The following is a 15,756-nucleotide window of genomic DNA, read 5'->3' as shown; positions in this document are numbered from 1 at the left end:
GAGCTCCCTAAGGGCTGCAGCGCGCACAGCGGGACCCGGAGCAGCTCGGAGGGGCTCGGGCGGAGGAAGAAGCTCCGCGCGGAGGGGGCTGCGCGGCTCCGGGAACAGCTCGGAGAGGCTCGGGCGGCGGCTCCGCGGAGGGGGCTGCACCGCCGGGAGCGCGAATCCAACAGAGCAGGCTCCGGAGCACAGGGCGCCGGGACACAGCCCAGGATCCGGCCTCCCCCGGGACAGGCAGAGGCCGGGAGGGCCCAGGACAGCAAGGACGCTCCTGCCTGGAACTGAGCAGATCAGCGGCCCCGCCCCGGAGCCTCCAGGCCCTGCAGACGGAGAGCCCCGGAGCTACTGCGGGGGCTGACTCCAGGGTCCCAGAGCTGCCCCCGCCACTGTGGCTTCCTCCCGGGGCCTCACGGGGTGAACAACCCCCACTGAGCCCTGCACCAGGCAGGGGCAGAGCAGCTCCCCCAAGTGCTAACACCTGAGAATCAGCACAGCAGGCCCCTCCCCCAGAAGACCAGCGAGACGGACCAGTTCCAAGGGAAATCAAGGGACTTAAACTACACAGAATCGGAAGATACTCCCCCGTGGTTTTTTTTGTTTTTTGTTTTTTTGTTTTTGTTCTTGTTTTTTTTTGTTTTGTTTTGTTTTGTGCTTTTTTTTTTTCTCTCTTTCTTCTTGATTTCTGATTGCTTCCCCCACCCCCCCTTTTTTCTTTTTTCTCCTTTCTTTCTTTTTCTTTCTTTTTCTTCTCTTTTTCCCCTATTTTTTTCTTCTTTCTCTTTTTTCTTTTTCTCTTTTCTTTCCTTCTCTCTCTTTTTCTCCTTTTCCCAATACAACTTGTTTTTGACCACTCTGCACTGAGCAAAATGACTAGAAGGAAAACCCCTCAAAAAAAAGAATCAGAAACAGCCCACTCTCCCACAGAGTTACAAAATATGGATTACAATTCAATGTCAGAAAGCCAATTCAGAAGCACTATTTTACAGCTACTGGTGGCTCTAGAAAAAACCATAAAGGACTCAAGAGACTTCATGACTGCAGAATTTAGATCTAATCAGGCAGAAATTAAAAATCAATTAAATGAGATGCAATCCAAGCTAGAAGTCCTAACGACGAGGCTTGACGAGGTGGAAGAACGAGTGAGTGACATAGAAGACAAGTTGATGGCAAAGAGGGAAACTGAGGAAAAAAGAGACAGGCAATTAAAAGACCATGAGGATAGATTAAGGGAAATAAATGATAGCCTGAGGAAGAAAAACCTACGTTTAATTGGGGTTCCCGAGGGCGCGGAAAGGGACAGAGGGCCAGAATATGTATTTGAACAAATCCTAGCTGAAAACTTTCCGAATCTGGGAAAGGAAACAGGCATTCAGATCCAGGAAATAGAGAGATCCCCCCCTAAAATCAACAAAAACCGTTCAACACCTCGACATTTAATAGTGAAGCTTGCAAATTCCAAAGATAAGGAGAAGATCCTTAAAGCAGCAAGAGAAAAAAAGTCCCTGACTTTTATGGGGAGGAATATTAGGGTAACAGCAGACCTCTCCACAGAGACCTGGCAGGCCAGAAAGGGCTGGCAGGATATATTCAGGGTCCTAAATGAAAAGAACATGCAACCAAGAATACTTTACCCCGCAAGGCTCTCATTCAAAATGGAAGGAGAGATAAAGAGCTTCCAAGACAGGCAGGAACTGAAAGAATATGTAACCTCCAAACCAGCTCTGCAAGAAATTTTAAGGGGGACTCTTAAAATTCCCCTTTAAGAAGAAGTTCAGTGGAACAATCCACAAAAACAAGGACTGAATAGATATGATGACACTAAACTCATATCTATCAATAGTAAGTCTGAATGTGAACGGGCTTAATGACCCCATCAAAAGGCGCAGGGTTTCAGACTGGATAAAAAAGCAGGACCCATCTATTTGCTGTCTACAAGAGACTCATTTTAGACAGAAGGACACCTACAACCTGAAAATAAAAGGTTGGAGAACCATTTACCATTCAAATGGTCCTCAAAAGAAAGCAGGGGTTGCCATCCTTATATCAGATAAATTAAAATTTACCCCGAAGACTATAGTGAGAGATGAAGAGGGACACTATCTCATACTCAAAGGATCTATCCAACAAGAGGACTTAACACTCCTCAATATATATGCCCCGAATGTGGGAGCTGCCAAATATTTCAACCAATTAATAACCAAACTCAAGAAATACCTTGATAATAATACACTTATACTTGGTGACTTCAATCTAGCTCTTTCTACCCTGGATAGGTCTTCTAAGCACAATATCTCCAAAGAAACGAGAGCTTTAAATGATACACTGGACCAGATGGATTTCACAGATATCTACAGAACTTTACATCCAAACTCAACTGAATACACATTCTTCTCAAGTGCACATGGAACTTTCTCCAGAATAGACCACATACTGGGTCACAAATCGGGTCTGAACCGATACCAAAAGATCGGGATAGTCCCCTGTATATTCTCAGACCATAATGCCTTGAAATTAGAACTTAATCACAACAAGAAATATGGAAGGACCACAAACACGTGGAGGTTAAGGACCATCCTGCTAAAAGATGAAAAGGTCAACCAGGAAATTAAGGAAGAATTAAAAAGATTCATGGAAACTAATGAAAATGAAGATACAACCGTTCAAAATCTTTGGGATGCAGCAAAAGCAGTCCTGAGGGGGAAATACATCGCAATACAAGCATACATTCAAAAACTGGAAAGATCTCAAATTCAAAAGCTCACCTTACACATAAAGGAACTAGAGAAAAAGCAACAAATAGACCCCACCCCCAGCAGAAGAAGAGAGTTAATTAAAATTCGAGCAGAACTCAATGATATCGAGACCAAAAGAACTGTGGAACAGATCAACAGAACCAGGAGTTGGTTCTTTGAAAGAATTAATAAGATAGATAAACCATTAGCCAACCTTATTAAAAAGAAGAGAGAGAAGACTCAAATTAATAAAATCATGAATGAAAAAGGGGACATCACTACCAACACCAAGGAAATACAAACGATTTTATTTTATTTTTTTTTTAATTTTTTTTTTTTTAAGATTTTATTTATTTATTCATGATAGTCACACAGAGAGAGACAGAGAGGCAGAGACACAGGCAGAGGGAGAAGCAGGCTCCATGCACCGGGAGCCCGACGTGGGATTCGATCCCAGGTCTCCAGGATCGCACCCTGGGCAAAGGCGCCAAACCGCTGCGCCACCCAGGGATCCCACAAACGATTTTAAAAACATATTATGAACAGCTGTACGCCAATAAATTAGGAAATCTAGAAGAAATGGACGCATTCCTGGAAAGCCACAAACTACCAAAACTGGAGCAGGAAGAAATAGAAAACCTGAACAGGCCAATAACCAGGGAGGAAATTGAAGCAGTCATCAAAAACCTCCCAAGACACAAGAGTCCAGGGCCAGATGGCTTCCCAGGGGAATTCTATCAAACGTTTAAAGAAGAAATCATACCTATTCTACTAAAGCTGTTTGGAAAGATAGAAAGAGATGGAGTACTTCCAAATTCGTTCTATGAGGCCAGCATCACCTTAATTCCGAAACCAGACAAAGACCCCACCAAAAAGGAGAATTACAGACCAATATCCCTGATGAACATGGATGCAAAAATTCTCAACAAGATATTAGCCAATAGGATCCAACAACACATTAAGAAAATTATTCACCATGACCAAGTAGGATTTATCCCTGGGACACAAGGCTGGTTCAACACTCGTAAAACCATCAATGTGATTCATCATATCAGCAAGAGAAAAACCAAGAACCATATGATACTCTCATTAGATGCAGAGAAAGCATTTGACAAAATACAGCATCCATTCCTGATCAAAACCCTTCAGAGTGTTGGGATAGAGGGAACTTTCCTCGACATCTTAAAAGCCATCTACGAAAAGCCCACAGCAAATATCATTCTCAATGGGGAAGCACTGGGAGCCTTTCCCCTAAGATCAGGAACAAGACAGGGATGTCCACTCTCACCACTGCTGTTCAACATAGTTCTGGAAGTCCTCGCCTCAGCAATCAGACAACAAAAAGACATTAAAGGCATTCAAATTGGCAAAGAAGAAGTCAAACTCTCCCTCTTCGCCGATGACATGATACTCTACATAGAAAACCCAAAAGCCTCCACCCCAAGATTGCTAGAACTCAGACAGCAATTTGGTAGCGTGGCAGGATACAAAATCAATGCCCAGAAATCAATGGCATTTCTATACACTAACAATGAGACTGAAGAAAGAGAAATTAAGGAGTCAATCCCATTTACAATTGCACCCAAAAGCATAAGATACCTAGGAATAAACCTAACCAAAGAGGTAAAAGATCTATACCCTAAAAACTATAGAACACTTCTGAAAGAAATTGAGGAAGACACAAAGAGATGGAAAAATATTCCATGCTCATGGATTGGCAGAATTAATATTGTAAAAATGTCAATGTTACCCAGGGCAATTTATACGTTTAATGCAATCCCTATCAAAATACCATGGACTTTCTTCAGAGAGTTAGAACAAATTATTTTAAGATTTGTGTGGAATCAGAAAAGACCCCGAATAGCCAGGGGAATTTTAAAAAAGAAAACCTTAGCTGGGGGCATCACAATGCCAGATTTCAGGTTGTATTACAAAGCTGTGGTCATCAAGACAGTGTGGTACTGGCACAAAAACAGACACATAGATCAATGGAACAGAATAGAGAACCCAGAAGTGGACCCTGAAATGTACGGCCATCTAATATTCGATAAAGGAGGAAAGACTATCCATTGGAAGAAAGACAGTCTCTTCAATAAATGGTGCTGGGAAAATTGGACATCCACATGCAGAAGAATGAAACTGGACCACTCTCTTTCACCATACACAAAGATAAACTCAAAATGGATCAGAGATCTAAATGTGAGACAAGATTCCATCAAAATCCTAGAGGAGAACACAGGCAACACCCTTTTTGAACTTGGCCACAGTAACTTCTTGCAAGATACATCCACGAAGGCAAAAGAAACAAAAGCAAAAATGAACTATTGGGACTTCATCAAGATAAGAAGCTTTTGCACAGCAAAGGATACAGTCAACAAAACTAAAAGACAACCTACAGAATGGGAGAAGATATTTGCAAATGACATATCAGATAAAGGGCTAGTTTCCAAAATCTATAAAGAACTTATTAAACTCAACACCAAAGAAACAAACAATCCAATCATGAAATGGGCAAAAGACATGAAGAGAAATCTCACAGAGGAAGACATGGACATGGCCAACATGCACATGAGAAAATGCTCTGCATCACTTGCCATCAGGGAAATACAAATCAAAACCACAATGAGATACCACCTCACACCAGTGAGAATGGGGAAAATTAACAAGGCAGGAAACAACAAATGTTGGAGAGGATGCGGAGAAAAGGGAACCCTCTTACACTGTTGGTGGGAATGTGAACTGGTGCAGCCACTCTGGAAAACTGTGTGGAGGTTCCTCAAAGAGTTAAAAATAGACCTGCCCTACGACCCAGCAATTGCACTGTTGGGGATTTACCCCAAAGATTCAGATGCAATGAAACGTCGGGACACCTGCACCCCGATGTTTCTATCAGCAATGGCCACAATAGCCAAACTGTGGAAGGAGCCTCGGTGTCCATCGAAAGATGAATGGATAAAGAAGATGTGGTTTATGTATACAATGGAATATTACTCAGCAATTAGAAACGACAAATACCCACCATTTGCTTCAACGTGGATGGAACTGGAGGGTATTATGCTGAGTGAAATAAGTCAATCGGAGAAGGACAAACAGTGTATGTTCTCATTCATTTGGGGAATATGAATAATAGTGAAAGGGAATATAAAGGAAGGGAAAAGAAATGTTGGGAAATATCAGGAAGGGAGACAGAACATAAAGACTCCTAACTCGGGGAAACGAACTAGGGGTGGTGGAAGGGGAGGAGGGCGGGTGTTGGAGGGGAATGGGTGACGGGCACTGAGGTGGACACTTGACGGGATGAGCACTGGGTGTTTTTCTGTATGTTGGTAAATTAAACACCAATAAAAGTTAATTAAAAAATAAAAAAATAAATAAATAAAAAAATAAAAAAAAAAAACATGGAATTTAGGAAACAAAACAAATGAACAAACAGAATAAACAGACACTTAAATACAGAGCACAAAGTGGTGGTTGCCAGAGGGGAGGTGGTTCCTATGGGGGAATGAACAAAGTAGATGAAGGGAATTAAGAGGTACAAACTTCCAGTTACATAATAAATAAGATGCAGAGTACAAAAGTACAACATAGGGAATATATTCAATAATATTGTTATGTTATTACCATTATATGGTGACAGATTGGGACTAGACTTATTGTTATGAGCATTGAGAAACTTGTCAAATCAATATTTTGTATACCTGAAACCAATATAACATTGTATGTCAATTTTACCTCAATTATAACAGTTTTGTAGAAAAGAGTAATATCATATATAACATATATGTGTAAATATTTATATCTGTATCTGTATCTATATCTATATCTACACACACACATTTCCACACATATAGAATTGCTGAGTCATAAGGGAAATAAGTAAAAAATGTTCAACTTTATTGGAATTCCCAATTTTACACATCAGCATCAGTGAATGGGAATTCTAGTATTCTCCCTGAGTAGTACTGTCTGATTTTTGCATGTTAGCCTTTCTGTTTCACGTGAAATATTATTGTATTATGGTTTTAATTTTCATTTCCCTGGTAATTAATACATCTAAATATTTTATTATGATATTGGCCTTTTGTATAATCTTTGTGAAGTAACTTTTAAAGTATTTGCCTAATTTTCTAAAGTTTTAATGTCTTTTCCTTATTGATTTGTTGGAGATTAGTTGAATTGAAATCTATTTTCTCCCAGAAAAAAAGGAAATATAAATTAAGGGTAAATAAAACCTCATATAACAATTCTCATTGCTGATTTCATGATGTTGATTTAAAACAGCTTATCAGTTTTGAAATTCAGTCTTTTTTCAGAGAATAGTTTTGTTCCCTTTTTGCATACATATGCTAGTATTCCTTGTTTGGGGATCAAAATCACTTCACTGATTTCTTAAGTATATTCATCATAAGCTTCTTGAAAGTATAGATTTTTCTTCATCTATGTGTTACCTGGTCTAGTTTCCAGCATGTAGGTATCTAGTATCTAATTCCTGCATCAGTGAATAATTTAGTCTACTTATCCTTAAAAAAAACTTTTAATTATAGTATGCAAGTACTTACTTCTATAAAATCAATTAAGATTAGAAACTGGATCACTATAACTTTTCTCCCACATTGAATTAAATAGTCCCTCATTATTCTTGGAATTCATTGAAACAAAATGAAAGAATGGTTTCTTATATGTGTTCAATAATTATTACTATGTAATGATTATTACTAGTAATAATCATTACTATAGTAATATTATTACTATGCAATACTCAGTTTGTGCATAGTGGGTTTTCTGATTGATATATATTGCTAGAAATCCACATGCTGAGTTTTGACCAATCCAAAATACTTATGAGGCAAGTTGGTGAGCTCGACCCCTCAAACACTGTATAAATATTGAGTAAAAGAAATATTTGCATGAGAAAATAGAGATCTGTAAACCAAAAGATGATTTGTGATTTCTGCAAATGTGAGTTAATATTTTGAAATGTTTTCTAATTGACTGTGAGTGCTGTTCATTAAGACTATACATTCAAAGGAGACATTACAATTCCTGCATTTGAAAAGACTTCTGGGTCCGAACTTTACTAATAGTATTGCTCTGACAGTAAATACTAAAAAAATAAGTTTAGAATTAGTCAAATATAATATGGCAGAAGGGTGTTAAATTTTATTATACTGCTTTACTCAATGAGATTGCTGTAGGGAGCTTTTGTATAAGGAATTTGGCTTAAATAATCATTTGTAGATTATTAAATTGATATTAAATTGATAGCTTGATATTAAATTGTCTAAAAAGGAAGCAGTTTTATTAGGTAAAAGAAGTTCTAAACTGAGCTGATGAAATAATTGGTGCAGCTCATAGCATGAATGCAATTAATATAACTGTATCCTTACAATTGAAACAATAAGAATGACCATAGAATTAACTAATTTCAATGTTTTTTATGCAGCTCTTTGAACATATACTGATAAAGGTCCTGCTATGCTCTTTGAGACCAGTTCTCCAGCTACAGAGAATACTTATAGCTTATTTTTAACATTTTTAAGGTGGTTTTTTTTTTTTTTGGCAAGAGGGCTAGCTAACAATTTAAATCAAGTTTTGATATATAATTTCCATACAATAAAGTTCACCTTTTATATAGTTAAATGAGTCTTGACAAGTGGACACAGTTGTGTAATCAAGAACACATTTTGTTTATCTATCTGCTGATGAACACTTGTGTTGTTCTTAGGTTTTGGCTATTATGATTAAAGCTGTTATGAATATTCATGTATGTCATTTTGTGGACACATATTTTCATTTCCCTTGGGTAAATACTTAAGAGTAAGATTCCTGAGTCAAATCGCAAGAAACAAAGATTGTTTGATTTTATAAGAAACTGCCAAAATATTTTCCAGTGTCTGTACTGTTTTATAATCCCACCAGCAATGTATGAGATTTCTAGTTGCTCCACATTCTCCACCATTAGCTATTGTCAGTCTTCTTAACTTTAGGTATTGTAGTTTGTTAGTGGTAGTATTTCTTTGAGGTTTTAATTTGCATTTCCTTAATGACAAATAACAAGCATTTTTTCACATGTTTATTGGTCATTCAATTCATCTTTGATGAGATGTGTATTCAAATATTTTTCTTGTTTTTATTCTGTTGGTGGTCCTAAAATTGTCAACATTCTTTATGTATTGTGAAAACAAGTATTTTATCAGTTTGTGATTTGCAATTATTTTCCCCCAATATGTACCTCATGTTTTTATTTTCTTAAGAGTGTCTTTTGAAGAGCAAAGTTTTTTTGTTTAATTCTTTTAATTTTGATGAAGTCTTTAAGTTTCATGCTTTTTGTGCCTGTTGAAAAACAGCCTAAACCAAGGACACAAAAATTTTCTCCTGCTTTCCTCTAGTTTTATGGTTTTAGGTTTTATAAACTTGTTAAATTTTGTATATGATGTAAGGATTGATAATCTTTTTTTAGGATTGATAATCTTTTTATGTGGATTTACAATTGTTCAACCACTATTTTTGGAAGATTGTCCTTTTCTATTGAATTACCTCAGCACATTTTAAGAAAATATTTAATATATTTAAGAAAATATATATGTTTCTGGCCACTTTTCTGTTCTGTTGATCTGTATGTCCACCCTTTGCCAATATTACACCTTCTTGATTACTGTAGCTTTACTAGTTAACCTATTCAGAACACTTTTGTGACCATTATCATATATGAGCCTTATAAGCCTCAAACCTAGAATTGCCAAAGATTATTAGTATTATATCCATTTCACTGATGAGTAAATAGAATCACAGAAAGCTTGATTGGCGTGCTCAAGTTTAACACAGCTATTAGTAGAACTGGCACTAAAATCCTCACAAATCTTAGTATTGTTCTTTTCCTACCAAACTAACAAAAGTAGTGAAAAGAGACAGTGTCTCAAATAAGTGGTACACAGTGGTACATTAGGAGATATTTTTTGAATAACAGAGTCCTACATAAAGGCGGAGAGCTCAACAAACTACTTAAGACAGTAATAATTTTAGTCTCTCCTTGGTACAAAATAATAATCTTTTTAGTTCTCAGTATTTGGCTTTGTGAATGGTTCTTTCAGCATTACTGCATATTCAATTGCTCTTTAGTTGGAGTTAATTGGACTCTGTCCTTAAAGCTAATTATATTTCATTCATCCAAATGCTAATTAGATTTCACATAGGAGGATTCTTTCCAAAAGGAAACTATTCCTTGAGTTTTCTCTTACTGGAATTTATTTGATTTTATTTTTGACCTTGCAAATTGTTTTCTGTTGGTGATTTGCTTAAAAGGTAGCCTTTGAATAACAGGGTAATTTCCTTCTGTGCTTTACATTCCTTTTGCCAAAACGTTATCTTCTGTGCTAATTTCATTGCTTTTTTTAAACCTTTATTGTGCATCAAACATGTATAGTCTTAGGTTTGCATAGGGTAATTGTATTGTTTTATCTTTTCTCCTTCAGAATGAAGAAGTCAGATTCATTGAAAATGAGCTAGAGATTCAAAAGCAAAAATACTTTAAACTCAAGACCTTTGTTAGAAGCTTGATACTGGCTATGAAAGCTGATGATAAGGAACAACAGCAGGTACGTGCCAAAAGAGAATAGTAAGTTGTAATGTATCATGTTGAAAAATGACTTGTGACGCTGAGTTCTTAATATTTTTTTTCATTTTTATTCTTCATTCTTGCTTGACATCAAGAAAGGATTTGTGACTTTATAACCTTTTTATCACAGTATTTTTAAGAGTAGATTCATATTCAGATATTTGTATGCTGCTTTGTAGAAAATAAAATAACTGATTAACATACTTTCTTAATTTCAGGCTAGACTTAAGCAGGGAAAAATAATTTTAAAATTTAATTTTAAAGAAATTCTCAAAATGTTTGTAGAGACTGGGCTACCTCAACTGGAGAGGCACAGTTTTGGATTGTGAATAACAGAGGTGAGGAATTTGCCCCTCCTCTGGATTTCAGTTACCCTCCAGATCTCACTAGATTCACAAACATTTGAATACTTTCTATTTCATAATATGTTTCTTATCACTAAAAAATATGCAATTTGTGAAATTCTTTGTGGCCACATTGCATCATTTACTTTTCACAATTTAACTAGAATGTTTGGTTTCTTTGCCTCAAAGATGTCTTTTGTTTGTCACTATGGATTTTTATTTACAAATTCCTTCCAAATTACATATCCTGCCTCATTTTTTTCATGTGAAATTTATATAAAATGTATTAAGCTTGCTTAAAAATTATAAAATTTTATTAAATGTTACATTCAGTGCTAAATAATACCAAATGTTCCTCTGAGTTGTATACTATTGTGTTGATTTGTTGTTAGAGACGTTCAGTAAATAGTATGTCACACAGGTAACCATTAATTTGGAAGCAGCCTTGCAGGTTTTTATTCAGCAAGGAATATCAAGCATACTGAGAAAAAAAATAATCCTCTATATCTAAACAAGACTTGTATCCTCCCAGATATCTCCAGGCAAAAAGTCTTAGCATTCCACAATTCTTCTTTTTTTAAAGGAAAAGAATACTCATGAGATTCAATCCAGTATGTACAGTATGTGTCCAGTTTTATAAAGTTTGCTCTCTCCATGCCTCCCACAAATAGATGTTCCAAGACACTTATTTTCAGTTACCTTTGCCCACTTTATTTAAGCATGTTGCTGTATTATGTGAATTATTCATATTCCATGACATATTGAAAGTGTATTTTTAGGAATGTAAATTAGGATTTTAAATGAATAAGATGACAGTCTTAAACATGGCCCCACGGGTATGTAAATTTGAAATAACTGTAAAATTTAGGTTCAATCATAGAAATAACTTAGAGTGTGGTACTGGTTCCAAAAGTTACAGCATGGTTTTTGAATTCAGAGTTACATGGCTAGCTAACTAGCAGATATGTGTCTTGAAATCTAGGAACAGCTCACAGATTGCATTTTGTTTTCAAATTCTAACTTCATCCCTGACTTAGCTCTTTCTCCAAGACCACTAACAAATAAAAGTAGCTATTGTATATCTTACTTTTCTCCTTCTCTTATACTTACTTTTCTTCTGATAAAAGACCGATGAACTAAGATATGACAAAACATTTGCCATCAAAAAGGAGAAAGTCATATGAAAATTATACTGAAAGTAATTGCATATATAATTACACCCAAATAGAAACTACTAATTTTTATAGTTGAGATCAGGTATAATAAATGTCTAAATACAGAAGACACCAATAGTAGTTTACAAAAGTTATTAAGGTGATCTAAGTTACTAATTTTTACATTATGAGATACTTAAAGGTTTATTTATGGGCAAAAGCAATTTTTATTCTACCTAGTTAAAAAAAACATTGTGTGATTGGTTTCTCATTTTTAAAAATCTTAAATTTTTTTTCCATGAATTTTGGTTTGGGTAAGCTCAGTGAGATGAGTGGTCCACAGCATATTTTTCCCCCATGGAGCAGTCCAGGGTTTAAAAATATTTGGCTCTATCTCATTGAAATATTAGATTACCCAAAAGGATTTTTTTTAATTAATAGCCATTTTAAATAAAAATAATGTTGCCAACACTGTACTATCATTAATTATTTTCCTTCTTCCCCTGGCAATTCACTGTGAGATCCCAGCCAGATCAATTGCTTTGCTTTTCTTGAATGTCAATTTATCCACTTTGCAAGGAGGATAAGAATGATTAACATTTTGGAACTTGGCATTCATTTCTCAGGGCTTAGAATAAGTGTTATAAAGACAAATCCCTGGGAATTGCTTTAATCATTTGGGAATATGGCACTAGATCAGACACTGAAGATAGACTAATGAAGAGGATATAATGAAGATAGACTAACCTATAGTTTTAAAAAATTATGTGTTTTGTATCTATGAAAAAGGCAGCTCTTGTCATAATACATAGATTTGTTTGGTGTGCCAAAGTTGCAATCCAGTAAGATAGTAAAAAGAAATTTGAAGTGGACCTTATGCATCAGTAATGCCCCATGCTTCCTTATATATAGTCAGTCAGCTACATGACATGAAATCACAAAATAAATAAATAAATAAACAAATAAATAAATAAATAAATAAATAAAATTTTCTTTTGACTTGAAGGTCTCCCCACTAGCATTTAGAATGTCATTAAGTCCGGTCATTTACTTGGCTTTCTAATACTCTAAGCACATCATCAATGAATGTGAGTTGGAGGACTTTGACTTTTTAAATATGGCTTCTTCACATTTGCAAAGTGAACTAAATGCAGTGGTGTATTTCTCATAAACCATGATCAGCCACTATGAACAGCCCAGTCAGTTCCATTTTGACTGGGTTAGTGATAAACAACCATTGTATAAGAAAATGGCTTTGTGTCCTATGACTGCAACCTAACACCTTAGAAATAATATAGAACCAGTAGATCACTGCTTTGTAAATTCTCCAAATTTCAGCAAGAAGTTCATGAGCTTTAATAGTATAAAATAAATAACAACTGTTCTATCAGATAGGAGTTAGTCTTTCATTATGTAGATTGACAAAAAGGAGAAAGGTTCTAATCTTGTCTATCTGCTATAAGACAAAAGGTATAAATGTCATTTATTTTAATAAAGTAAATAAAATGTTATCTTTTTTCAACAATGGATTTCATAAATTCTCCAACATGCCCTGCCTCTCTGTTCTTTAATTCAGTATGGCAAGCTTGCATTTGTCCCTGTTCCCTTGGTCTTTATTGGTGCTGCACCCAAAGCCCACACTACAATTAATTCTGCAAAAGTACCCAGATATGATATATTATTTTTAATATTGGCAGTGTCAAAATAATCATTTAGTTCACAGTATCTTTTATGGTCCAGTGAGCATTAGCACAGTCAATCATGTAAAACTATTAATTATTTATTCCTCTTGTATGGGTGCATGCTCTACAATTCCAGCTGAAACACTTATACCATGGCAAAGCTTGGTTCATGACTCTTGGCTTATTTTCATTACTCCAATAGAGAAATGAGCAGCCCTCTTAGATACATATTTTCACAGCTAGTTTCATTGGTTCAATGGGTTGGTACTTGGCCATCTATAGATAAGGCCATAGCCTAAGAAAAGAAAAAAATTACTTGGAATTTTCAAGTTGTTAAAGTTTAGTTTAAAGTAGAATAACTGAGCTTTTTTTCCTAATTGATATGTTCTTTCTCCCACTGAAGTACCGATTAATCCTATGAAAAGTATTTTTCTCCAAAGGACAGCATAAGTGGGCAGGAGTATTTTAATAATGAATATAATTTTAAAGTCCTTTAGCAGTGATCAGTGAACATTTAAAACTAGTATGAGGGACACCTGGGTGGCTCAGCAGTTAAGCTTCTGCCTTCAGCCCAGGGCGCGATCCTGGAGACCTGGGCTCGAGTCCCACATCAGGCTCCCTGCATGGAGCCTGCTTCTCCCTCTCCTTCTGCCTGTGTCTCTGCCTCTCTCTGTCTGTGTCTCTCATGAATGAATAAATAAATAAATAAATAAATTTTTAAAAAATTAGTATGAAAATCACTTTTCTCAAATACTTCAAAGCACTTGCTTCAAAATAGTTTCTCATTTCCCTCCTGATTTCCCTTTTGTCTAGGGTTTCATTCTATATAAACCACAATCTCAAGATCCAGTATTTTGTTACTTCCTTAATAGTGTATGAAGAGTTTTGCTTTATGTAAGGTATTGTATAAGGTCCTGAAGAAAAATGTTTCATTCTTTAAGTACATGAAAATAAATTGACAAGAGAGAACACTTATTAACATAAAATTGGGGGAAAAAACTTGCCCACATACTAATTCTAAAAAATTGATTTTTCTGACTCAGGCACTGCTGTCAGATTTACCTCCTGAATTAGAAGAGATGGATTTCAATCATGCCTCACCGGAGCCTGATGATACCTCATTCAGTGTGTCTTCTTTATCTGAGAAAAATGCCTCAGACAGTTTGTGATTTGAGGGGGATATGTAATACAGCCTTTGGCTGCCTAACAGGTGTACATTTCAAGATAACTTCATTCTGTTGCCTCAAAATTCTTCAGTTGGAAAAACATATTGTTGAAACTTACATGTTCTGTGAAGAATGGACAAGATATAATGGCTACAGTGCAAAAATGTATGTGAAATTTAAAAGCAGCATTTGAGAATTTTTTTCCAAACTGACAAAAATCTGGGGAAAAGTGTATTTAATTTTTAGCAGTTTATCTATGAAATGCATAATACCTAATTTCTGAAAGATTTTGTGTGGCTTTTAGAAGAATCTTAGTTTTAGTAATAGTTTTCACCAGAGACACAAAAATAAAGGTATTTCAACATTGCTTATCAAGTTACTAAAGTTTGGTTAGTTTTGTTTTGTAGCCATTACATCTTTCTTCTCTCTCCTTTCCTATCATCCACATATACTTTTACTCAGGAAAGTGGACTAAAATTTGAAAACAAAACTTTAAAAATGATTTTACTTGGATGAGTCCTGGGATTTATTTTCCAATTCTTATGAGAATTTGACTTAAGCTAATGATTGAAAATTGAAGTGATTACTGGTATATATGTGTAAATTGTTGGTATTCTTCTTCTGTTTTCTAACCCAAATATCTGGGGGTAGGGGGAAGCACTATGGAAAAGTAATTCACCAACATGAAGTCAAATAAATTCAGTGTACAGAAACAAAATGTTGTAAAACATTAGTCTTAATGAGGATTCTTCATTGCTGTAAATGAAAAATATTAGGACTTACATTCTACTAGTAAATTTGTGTAACTGAGTTAGATGAAATGTTGCACAAATATTACACATTTATATTTGTTTCAATTCTTGCATTTTATGAAACAGGAAGTCAAGGTGAGGCAGAGTCTTCTTTTTTAATCTAGTCACTCAGCTTTGCCACAAAATTTACCTCATTCTCATGTGAGGCTTGTACAGAGCCATCAGCCAAGGATAATATCCAAAACGAGTTATACACTACTATGAATGTAACTCACAATCCTCTGAATTTCCTGGACGTTATTCAGTGAGTA

The 15,756-nt window shown here is 35.7% G+C and overlaps 1 protein-coding gene across 2 annotated transcripts in view; it reads left to right on the top strand.

The window, feature by feature from the left end:
• The window catches only part of HDX (highly divergent homeobox), a 224,203-nt gene extending 208,878 nt beyond the window's left edge, over positions 1-15,325 (top strand). For both annotated transcript variants that reach the window (XM_041741274.1, XM_041741275.1), the window contains exons 9-10: positions 10,205-10,327; positions 14,571-15,325. In XM_041741274.1, the coding sequence (XP_041597208.1) occupies positions 10,205-10,327; positions 14,571-14,696 (249 nt within the window). In that variant the 3' untranslated portion in view covers positions 14,697-15,325. The remainder of the gene's footprint in view (positions 1-10,204; positions 10,328-14,570) is intronic.
• Positions 15,326-15,756: the final 431 nt, after the last annotated feature.

The sequence above is a fragment of the Vulpes lagopus genome, chromosome X (genome assembly GCF_018345385.1).
Source record: "Vulpes lagopus strain Blue_001 chromosome X, ASM1834538v1, whole genome shotgun sequence".
In the NCBI taxonomy this organism is placed as follows: Eukaryota; Metazoa; Chordata; class Mammalia; order Carnivora; family Canidae; genus Vulpes; species Vulpes lagopus.
This window is presented reverse-complemented; position numbering and strand designations above follow the sequence as displayed.